The 11,888-nt window shown below is 39.2% G+C and overlaps 1 protein-coding gene across 1 annotated transcript; it reads left to right on the forward strand.

Moving 5' to 3' along the window:
• Positions 1 to 6,238: 6,238 nt before the first annotated feature.
• On the forward strand, positions 6,239 to 8,332 carry LOC113938596 (ORC ubiquitin ligase 1-like). The gene is given in 4 exon segments (XM_035729040.1): positions 6,239 to 7,675; positions 7,677 to 7,945; positions 7,947 to 8,250; positions 8,252 to 8,332. Coding segments are annotated over 4 exon segments (2,091 nt in total).
• The last annotated feature ends 3,556 nt before the right edge of the window (positions 8,333 to 11,888 follow it).

The following is an 11,888-nucleotide window of genomic DNA, read 5'->3' on the forward strand; positions in this document are numbered from 1 at the left end:
AGAGGGCATGTACTGCATGGAGCACTGGTTGTTATACACAAACAATGAATCGTGGAACACTACATCAAAAATTAATGATATAATGTATGGTGATTATCATAACATAATAATAAAAAATAAACTAAAATAAATTAACATAAGGAAAGGAAAACAACAAAATCCTTCGATTGGAAAAGATACATAATAAATGTATATAAAACTTCTAGTACCCATCAAAGTGCCTGAGGAAACAAAAGGTGCTCCATTTGCTCACTCATGCATTTTTATTTTTTTATCTTTTTTTTTGTTTGTTTTGTTTTTTCATTTATGCATTTTTAAATGAATAGGAATGAATAAAGAGAAAAGTTGAAACCAAAGACAAATATGCATGAACTTGTACCTTCTGGGGATCAAATTAAAAATAAGTGGTGGAATTTGGTTCCTCAACTGATACCATAGCTTGGGCTCAAATTCTAGTTAATGGAGTGGTCGGTGTTGGAAGGGATGGGGTGGCTCTGTGAGAGACATTGGGGAGGGTATGGTAGGGTGAGCACTGTGAATTGGGTAAGACTGATGAATCACAGAACTGTATGTTAAAAAAAAAAGATAGTAGGAAGGGAAAAATGAAGGGGGGAAATCAGAAGGGGAGAAGAACCATGAGAGACTACGGACTCTGAGAAAAAAAGTGAGGGTTCTAGAGGGGAAGGGGTGGGATGATGGGTTAACCTGGTGATGGGTATTAAAGAGGGCACATATTGAATGGAACACTGGGTGTTATATGCAAACAATGAATCATGGAACACTACATCAAAAATTAATGATGTAATGTATGGTGATTAACATAACATTAAAATAAAATAAAATAATAAAGCAAATTTTAAGATTTCCCAGGAAAAGATGGCAGAGGAGTAGGGGACCCTATTCCAACTGGTCCCTGGAATTGAGTTGGACATCTACCAGACCACTCTGAACACCCACAAAATCAGCCTGAGTTGTAAGATGATAAATCTGGATCTCTACAAACAGCATATCACAGGTGGTTGGTTTCTAGGTACTAAGCTGGGAGTCGTGATTCTGTGGGCAGATATTGAAGGATAAACAGAAGAGGGAGGGAGCCTGGCTATCGGGATCTTACACCACCAGTGAGGGATAGCCTCCCGCACTGGGGACAGGGCACAGACTCGCAGATCGGTAGCAATGGGGAAAGGACTTTAGGGCAGCGCCCGGGACTAAAACCAGAACGGCAGGGCTGCCTGTGTGAACTGAGGGCGACTGGCAGTTTTAGAAGCACAAAGGGCAGAGATGTGACCCGACTTGGAGGCAAGGACTGGGAGCACGGCTGAGGGGCACACAACTCAGGATGCTCCAGTTTATAGCAGCACAGACAGAAACGAAGATAGTGTGGCTTGGAGAGCTCACTGAAGAACAGACTGCAATCTCTGCTCTGAGGCAGAGGGTTGGAAATGGTCTCTTCTGCTCTGACTCTCAGAAGAGACATGGAAAACCACCAGGGAAAGCTGCCAGAGAACAAAAGCCCAAAAAAAACAGTTTTCACTGGGCCCACCCCCACCACAGGGGGCAGGGCAACTCTGCCCAAATAGGGTTGCCTGAGTAACAGCATGGCAGGCCCCTCCCCCAGAAGACAGGCTGGAAAACAAGAGGCCAGCAACACTAAGGTCTCTATAAACAGGTGCATCTAGCTTGGGTTGTGATAAATAACTTGGACTCTATACATTCCCTCAACCACCCTTCAACAGAATGACTAGGAGGAGGAACCCCCAAAATAGAAAAGACTCAGAGATTATGACTTACGCCACAGATTTACAAATGGATTCAGATATAACCAAGATATCAGAGATAGAATTCAGGCTAGTAATTGTGAAGACAATAGCTAGAATGGAGAAATCAATTAATGGCAACATAGAGTGTCTAAGGGCAGAAATGAAAACTGAATTAGTAGAATTTAAAAATGCTATCAATGAGATCTAAACTAATCTAGAAAATCTAACAGCTAGGGTAAGCGAGGCAGAAGACTGAATTAGTGACCTAGAAGACCATTTAATAGACAAAAGGGAAAAGAGGAGGCCAGGGAAAAACATCTCAGAATCCATGAAAATAGAATCAGAGAAGTGACACCATGAAATGTTCCAATGTCAGAATTATTGGAATCCCTGAGTGGGTGGAGAGAGAGAGGACTAGAAGATATATTTGAGCAAACCATAGCTGAGAACTTCCTTAATCTGGGGAATGAAACTAACATTCATGTCCTAGAGGCAGAGAGGGCCCCTCCCGAGATCAAGGCAAACAGGCCAACACCCTGGCATGTAATAATAAAACTCACAAATCTTAGAACCAAGGAAACCATCTTAAGGGCAGTTAGGGGGGAAGAGATTCCTTATATACAGAGGGAAGAACATCAGAATAACATCAGACCTATCCACAGAGACCTAGCAAGCCAGAAAGGGCTGGCAAGACATATTCAGGATACTAAACGAGAAGAACATGCAGCCAAGAATAGTTTATCTGGCAAGGCTGTCATTTAGAATGGATGGAGAGATGCAGAGTTTCCAAGTCCGGCAGAAACTGAAAGAATATGTGACCACTAAGCTGGCCCTGCAAGAAATATTAAAGGAGGTTCTATAAAAGGAGAAAGACCCCAAGAGTGATATAGAAAAGAAATTTACAGGGACAATCTATAAAAACAAGTTCTTCACAGGCAACATGATGACAATAAATTCATATCTTTCAATAATCACTCTCAATGTGAACGGCCTAAATGTTCCCATAAAATGGCACAGGGTTGCAGATTGGATAAAAAAACAGGACCCATCTATATGCTGTCTACAAGAGACTCATTTTGAACCTAAAGATACATCCAGACTGAAAGTGAAGGGATGGAGATCCATCTTCATGCCAGCAGACCTCAAAAGAAAGCTGGGGTAGCAATTCTTATATCAGATAAATTAGATTTTAAACTAAAGACTGTAGTTAGAGACACAGAAGGACACTATATCATTCTTAATGGGTTTATCCAGCAAGAAAATCTAACAATTGTAAATATCTATGCCCCCAACATGGGAGCAGCCATCTACATGAGCCAACTTTTAACCAAAATGAAGAGTCATATTGATAACAATACATTAATTGTAGGAGACCTCAATACTCCACTCTCAGCAACAGACAGATCATCTATGCAGAAAATCAACAAAGAAACAAGAGCTTTGAATGACACACTAAACCAGATGGACCTCAAAGATATATACAGAACATTCCACCCTAAAACAACAGAATACTCATTCTTCTCAAACACACATGGAACTTTCTCCAGAATAGACCACATACTGGTCATAAAACAGGTCTCAACCGGTATCAAAAGATTGAGATTATTCCTTGCATATTCTCAGACCATAATGCTTTAAAACTGTAATGCAATCACAAGAAAAAATTTGGAAGAAATATAACACTTGGAAGCTAAAGACCACTCTATTCAAGAATGTTTGAGTCAACCAGGAAATCAAAGAAGAACTTAAACAATTCATGGAAACCTATGAGAACAAAAACACATCGGTCCAAAACCTATGGGATACTGCAAAGGCAGTCCTAAGGGGGAAATACATAGCGATCCAAGACTTACTCAAAAAAATAGAAAACTCCCAAATTCACCAACTAACTCTACACCTTAAAGAACTAGACAAAAAGCAACAAATGATGCCTAAGCCACACTTTAGAAGAGAAATAATTAAGATTAGAGCAGAGATTAATGAATTAGAAACCAGAAACACAGTAGATCAGATCAGTGAAACTAGAAGGTGGTTCTTTGAAAGAATTAAAAAGATCGATAAACCACTAGCCAGATTTATCCAAAAGAAAAGAGAAAGGACCTTAATTAATAAAATTATGAATGAAAGGGGAGAGATCACAACTAAAACCAAGGAAATAGAAACAATTATTAGAAATTTATATCCACAACTATATGCCAATAAGCTGAGCAACCTGGATGAAATGGATGCCTTCCTGGAAACCTATAAACTCCCAAGACTGAAACAGGAAGAAATTAACAACCTGAGTAGGCCAATAACCAGTAATGAGATGGAAGCAGTGATCAAAAACCTCCCAAAAAACAAGAGTCCAGGGCCTGATGGATTCCCTGGGGAATTCCACCAAACATTCAAAGAAGAAATAATACCTATTCTCCTGAAGCTGTTTCAAAAATTAGGAACAGAAGGAAAGCTTCCAGACTCATTCTGAGGCCATCATTACCTTAATCCCCAAACCAGGCAAAGACCCCATCAAAAAGGAGAATTTCAGACCGATATCCCAGATGGATATGGATTCCAAAATCCTCAACAAAATCCTAGCTAATAGGATCCAACAATACATTAAAAGGATCATCCACCACGACCAAGTGGGATTTATCCCCGTGATGCCAGGGTGGTTCAACATTCACCAATCAGTGTGATAGAACACATTAACAAGAGGAGAGAAAAGAACCATATGGTCCTCTCAATTGATGCAGAAAAAGCATTTTACAAAATACAGCATCCTTTCCTGATTAAAACTCTTCAGAGTACAGGGATAGAGGGAACATTCCTCGAGTTCATAAAATCCATCTATGAAAAACCCACAGCAAATATCATCTTCAATGGGGAAAAGCTAAGAGCCTTTCCCTTAAGATCAGGAACACGTCAAGGATGCCCACTCTCACCACTATTATTCAACATAATACTAGAAGTCCTAGCAACAGCAATCAGACAACAAAAAGAAATAAAAGGTATTCAAATTGGCAAAGAAGAAGTCAAACTCTCTCTTTTTGCAGATGACATGATACTTTATGTGGAAAACCCAAAAGACTCCACCCGCAAATTACTAGAACTCATACAGCAATTCAGTAATGTGTCAGGATACAAAATCAATGCACAGAAATCAGTTGTTTTCTTATACACTAACAACGCAACTGTAGAAAGAGAAATTAGAGAATCGATTCCATTTACAATAGCACCAAAAACCGTAAGATACCTCGGAATAAACCTAACCAAAGTGGTAAAAGATCTATACTCTAGGAACTACAGAACACTCATGAAAGAAATTGAAGAAGATACAAAAAGATGGAAAAATATTCCATGATCATGGATTGGAAGAATAAACATTGTTAAAATGTCTATGCTACCCAGAGCAACCTATACCTTCAATGCCATCCTGATTAAAATTCCAATGACATTTGCCAAAGTTCTGGAACAAACAATCCCAAAATTTGTATGGAATCAGAAAAGACCCCGAATCGCCAAGGAAATGTTGAAATACAAAGCTGGGGGCAACACGTTGCCCGATTTCAAGCTATATTACAAAGCAATGATCACCAAGACAGCATGGTACTGGCACAAAAACAGACATATAGACCAATGGAACAGAATAGAGAGCCCAGATATGGACCCTCAACTCTATGATCAAATAATCTTCAACAAAGCAGGAAAAAATATGCAGTGGAAAAAGACAGTCTCTTCAATAAATAGTGCTGGGAAAATTGGACAGCTATTTACAGAAGAATGAAACTCAACCACTCTTTTATACCATACACAAAGATAACCTCAAAATGGATGAAAGACCTCAATGTGAGACAGGAATCCATCAAAATCCTAGAGGAGAACATAGGCGGTAACCTCTTCGACATCAGCCACAGCAACTTCTTTCAAAATACATCTCCAAAGGCTAGTGAAACAAAAGCAAAAATGAACTTTTGGGACTTCATCAAGATAAAAAGCTTCTTTTTTTTAAGATTTTATTTATTTATTTGACAGAGACACAGCGAGAGAGGGAACACAAGCAGGGGGAGTGGGAGAGGGAGAAGCAGGCTTCCCGCCGAGCAGGGAGCCCAGTGTGGGGCTTGATCCCAGGACCCCAGGATCATGACCTGAGTCAAAGGCAGGCGCCTAACGACTGAGTCACCCAGGCACCCCAAGATATAAAGCTTCTGCACAGCAAAGGAAACAGTCAACAAAACAAAGAAGCAATCCACAGAATGGGAGAAGATATTTGCAAATGACACTACAGATAAAGGGCTGGTATCCAAGATCTATAAAGAACTTCTCAAACTCAACACCCAAAAAACAAATAATCAAGTCAAAAAATGGGCAGAAGACATGAACAGACACATCTCAAAAGAAGACATACAAATGGCTAACAGACACATGAAAAACTGTTCATCATCATTAGCCATCAGGGAAATTCAAATCAAAACCACATTGAGATTCTGAACGCTGCCATGGCTCAGACCATGCAGAATGTTACATTGTCACTCACTCTGCCCATCACGTGCCACATTTGCTTGGGGAAGGTATGCCAGCCTGTCACATGCATCAACAACCATGTATTTTGTTCAATTTGTATCGATTTGTGGTTGAAGAATAATAGCCAGTGTCCAGCTTGCAGAGTCCCCATCATGCCCGAAAATCCTTGCAAAGAGATCATTGGAGGAACAAACAAAAGTGAACCTATGCCAAGCCATACAGTCAGGAAGTGCCTTCGGAAAACTAGACTTGAGTTACTCCACAAAGAGTATGAGGATGAAATAGATTGTCTGCAGAAAGAAGTAGAAGATCTTAAGAGTAAAAATCTCAGCTTGGAGTCACAAATCAAGACTATTCTGGATCCTTTAACCTTGATGCAAGGCAACCAAAATGAAGACAAGCATCCAGTTGCAGATAATCCAAGTAAAATTGACCCAGAAACTGTAGCAGAGTGGAAGAAAAAACTTAGAACAGCTAATGAAATCTATGAAAAAGTAAAAGATGATGTGGATAAGTTAAAGGAAGCAAATAAAAAATTGAAATTGGAAAATGGTGGCCTAGTGAGGGAGAATTTACGACTGAAAGCTGAAGTTGATAACAGATCACCCCAGCAGTTTGGAAGGTTTACAGTAGCTGCTCTTCAGTCCAAAGTAGAACAGCATGAACATGAAACCAATTGCCTCAAGAAAGCCCTGAAATGAAGTGATAAGTATATAGAGGAACTAGAATCTCAAATTGCACAGCTAAAAAATTCAAGTGAAGAGAAGGAAGCTATGAATTCCATTTGCCAGAGAGCACTTTCTACAGATGGCAAGGGGAGCATAGGCAATGAGGAGGATATGCCATCAAAGAATCAAGGTGATGGTGCCAGAAAGCAGCTTGGCTCACCCACCTCAAGTTCTCACCTGGCAAAACCTTCTAGCAGTTCTGCCAGGCAGGAAAGCACCAGCAAAACAGAACCAAATTGTTCTAAGAACAAAGACCTATATCAAAAACAAGTGGAAATAATGTTAGATGTGACAGATACAAGTATGGATACTTATTTGGAAAGAGAATGGGGTAATAAGCCAAGTGACTGTATACCCTACAAAGATGAAGAACTTTATGATCTTCCAGCTTCTTGTATTCCTTTGTCCCTTAGTTGCCTTCAGCTCAGTACTCCAGAAAACAGAGAGAGTTCTGTAGTCAAAGCAGTAAGTTTCAAAAAGCACTCAAACCATCTCAGAAAATTGGTGTTTGATGATTTTTGTGATTCTCCGAATGTTTGTAATAAAGAGTCATCAGAAGATGATAGAAGTGAAAATGAAAATAAATCAGTGTTTTACTTCCTCAGAGACAGGGTTTTCTATGCACAAAACTTGAATTTTGAAAGCTCAGAGGGAAACACAATAGCAAATTCTGTTGGAGAAATTTTTTTTTAAATTAAGTGAGAAATCAGGCTCATGCTTATCTAAGAGGTTGAATTCTATTTGCTCTTTTGAAATGAATTGGACAAGAACATCCAGTGAAGCATCCATGGACGCAGCTTACCTTGACAAAATCAGCAAGAGCCCTTGTAATAACGGTTTTAAGTCAGTGGATTTGGATGGGTTATCAAAGTCGTCTCAAGGCAGTGAATTTCTTGAGGAACCAGATAAGTTAGAAGAAAGAACTAAGCCAAACCTTTCCAAAGTTTCTCTAACCTGATCAGTTAGAAAATGGAAATGATTGGAAACCCACTTTTTCTCTCCTCTCTCCATCTGACCAAGAAATGAATGAAGATTTTTCTCTCAATACCAGTTCTAACCCAGGAACTAATGAAAGCAAACCCCCAAGCTGTTTGTTTCAGACTGAGTTTTCCCAGGGTGTTTTGTTAAGCAGTTCACACTGGCTATTTGAAGATCAGAGGTTTGGGTCATCTTTATTTACGATGACCTCAGAGATGCATGGTCTTCATAACCACCTTCAGTCTCCTTGCTCTACTTCCTTTGTGCCTGAGAAGAGGAATAAAAAATATGAATCAATCAACAAAAAGAAAAATCCAGAGCAGTCTTTCCAATGCCAGCCCATCAAAAGCAACTAAAAGTTGACTCATTAGAAATGTGTTATTTGGGCACCTGGGTGGCTCAGATGGTTGAGCGTCTGCCTTCGGCTCAGTTCATGATCCCAGGGTCCTGGGACTGAGGCCCACATCGGGCTCCCTGCTCAGCGGGGAGCCTGCCTCTCCCCCTCCCTCTGCTTCTCCCCCTGCTCATGCTCTCTCTCTCTCTGTGTGTGTAACTCTGCGTCTCGAATGAATAAATAAAACAAAAAAATACATTTAAAAAAAGAAATGTGTTATTTATGTTTTTGTCCTGAGAGGAATATAAGTTTTTAAAGTTACTTTTTTCCCTCATAAAAGTTCTATACAATTTTGAATTGATAATCTGTAGTCAAGTGTCAAGTCAGAATGGTGGATTAGCCTGTAACCAAAATACTTTTTTTCATTTTAAAGAATTTGTCCTTTTTCAGTTTCATTTGGGCATCTTTTTAACCAGAAAAGATAGGGAGAGGGTTTCTTTTAATGAATATTATATGTATCTGGTTTGGATGTATTTTGTTTTCTTTGGTCTTGATTTAGCTATTAGATACAGTGGCCTATTAATGAGCCTCGGTTGTCTTCAGAACTTGGATTTCTTAAATAAAACTTTTTAGGTTGTCTACACACTTCTCTTAAGACACTTGAGTTTCTTTACAGCTTTCCTAGGGTGGGAATAATTTTCCCTGCCCTTTTTTATTTATATTTAGTCATGGCTCAACTTTTAGGCAGGACCATGGTGAAGAAACAGCACTCTAGCCTTAGTCCAGTATTCATTTACTTTTTCTTTTTTAGGTTTTGTATATGTATGTTTGCATTTTTAACATTGTGTTTTGTACAGTTTTTGTGAGAACATTTTGCTAGAATGAAAGAACACATTTTCTATATGAAAATATTTATGTCAAGTAGCTTTGATTTCATCTTTTTGTGTGTGTTGAAAATCAGAAATTGAGCCTACTTTGGAAAGAAGGCATAGAATGGTTGGTTGGGTTTGGAGGAGCCTAAACATGGTAGCTTCATTGTTCTAGATACACAGGTGCAGAAGGGCTCTTTGCCAAATGCTTGATCCACTTTCATCCCAGGGGAGCTTTTTTTGGAGTGAAGTTCTTGTTTGCATGTTACTATTCTTTGTGGAAACTCTGTATGCATGGTAGCATTCTTGCTTGCACTGTTTTCCTTACTTAAGAAAAAGAAGTTTTAGTTGGCTAATAGAATATCTTTTATGTAGGACAGAATTTTTTTCATGAAGAGTGTTGAAATAAGAATAGGTGAGCTAAGCACAATTTTTTATTTAGGCTCTGAAAAAGTATATTCTAAACATGTTTGGTATGCCTATATAGGCCTTTAAAAATGGTCTGTATGCTAATGACTTGTTTATCTAATGTGCACTGAACATTTTACATTAATACTGTACTGTTTTACATTAATACTGCATGCTTTTTGGGGTGCCTGGGTGGCTCAGTCATTAAGCGTCTGCCTTCGGCTCAGGTCATGATCCCAGGGTCCTGGGATCGAGCCCCGCATTGGGCTCTGCTCCACAGGAAGCCTGTTTCTCTCTTTCTTACTCCCCCTGCTTGTGTTCCCTCTCTCGCTGTGTCTCTCTCTGTCAAATAAATAAATAAAATCTAAAAAAAAAAAAATACTGCATGCTTTTCTATGTGAATTGAATAAAGGATGTCATAAGCACTGTAAAAAAACAAAAACAAAAAAACAAACAAAAAAAACACCACATTGAGATACTACCTTACACCAGTTAGAATGGCAAAAATTGACAAGGCAAGAAACAACAAATGTTGGAGAGGTTGTGGAGAAAGGGGAACCCTCTTACACTGTTGGTGGGAATGCAAGTCGGTACAGCCACTTTGGAAAACAGTGTAGAGGTTCCTCAAAAATTTAAAAATAGAGCTATCCCATGACCCAGCAATTGCACTACTGGGATTTACCCCAAAGACACAGATGTAGTGAAAAGAAGGGCCATATGCACCCCAGTATTCATAGCAGCAATGTTCACAGTAGCCAAACTGGGGAAAGAACTGAGATGCCCTTCAACAGATGAATGGATAAAGAAGATGTGGTCCGTATATACAATGGAATATTACTCAGCCATAAGAAAGGATGAATATCCAACTTTTACATCAACATGGATGGGACTGGAGGAGATTATAATAAGTGAAATAAGTCAAGCAGAGAAAGTCAATTATCACATGGTTTCACTTATTTGTGGAACATAAGGAATAGCATGGAGGACATTAAGAGAAGGAAGGGAAAAATGAAGGGGGGGAAATCCGAAGGAGAGATGAACCATATGAGACTATGGTCTCTGAGAAACAAACTGAGGGTTTTAGAGGGGAGGGGGGTGGGGGTATGGGTTAGCCTGGTGATGGGTATTAAGGGGGGCACGTACTGCATGGAACACTAGGGGTTACACAAAAACAATGAATCGTGGATCACTGCATCGAAAACTGGTGATGTATTGTATGGTGACTAACATAACAAAATAAAATAATATAAAATAAAATAAAATAAAGCAAACTTTAAATAGTGTAAACCCTTATTAAAATGTTGCTGATGCCACATAGATTTAACTTCTATTAACCAAAATCCCAATATAAAGATAAGGTTTCCATGACAGTTTTTCTTTGTTTCATCTCTGAAAGCACAGTTACTGTCACACAAACCCCAAAAGATAAGACAACTGACAGAAATTTCCCCTTCTAAGAGGACGATTTTGGCATTGTGCAGATCAAAGTTAAGACCCTGGCTCAATCAGGACTCATCTCTAGAATCTTACATTAGGTTCATTCATTATTCATCCAGCAATTCTTGAGTGCCAGGCACAGTATTACAAGAGGCATGAATGGAAAGATAAATAAGGCATAGTACCTGTCTTTGACAAGCTCACCCTCAGATGCTGAGAATAAATGTTTTCCCTTTTTTTAATTATTATTAAAAATAGAAATTTAAGCACCCCTAGTTGGCTCAGTCAATAGAGCATGCAACACTTGATCTCAGGGTCGTGAGTTTGAGCCCCACACTGGGCGTAGAGATTACCTTAAAAAAATAGAAATTCTTCAGGATTAAAATTGAATACTGCCTGTGGTAAGAAATTACCACAAAGTGAGTGGTTCAAAACACCAGAAATTAAATAGCTCATAGCTCTGAAGTCTAGAAATCGAAAATCAACATATCGGCAGGACTAAGTTTTCTTCTAAGAATCTGGATAGAATCCTTCCTTGCATCTTTCTAGTTTCTGAGGGTGACAGTCAGTTCTGTGGCTTGTAGCTGCATCACTGCATTGTCTGCCTCTGTCATCCCTGTGTGTCTTTGTCCTCACACAGTGTTTTCCTCTTCTTGTAAGGACACCAGTCACATTGGATTGGAGACCACCCCAATGCCATCATCTGAACTCGATCACTTCTGCAAAAACTCTATGTCCAAATAAGATCACGTTCACAGGTACCAGGGGTTAAGATTTCAATTCATCTTTTTGGGTGACACAATTCAACCTATAACACGCACGTTTCAGTGATGGCATTCGATCATCTTCCTTGGGAATTTAAATCTTTCAG

The sequence above is a fragment of the Zalophus californianus genome, chromosome 8 (assembly GCF_009762305.2).
Source record: "Zalophus californianus isolate mZalCal1 chromosome 8, mZalCal1.pri.v2, whole genome shotgun sequence".
In the NCBI taxonomy this organism is placed as follows: Eukaryota; Metazoa; Chordata; class Mammalia; order Carnivora; family Otariidae; genus Zalophus; species Zalophus californianus.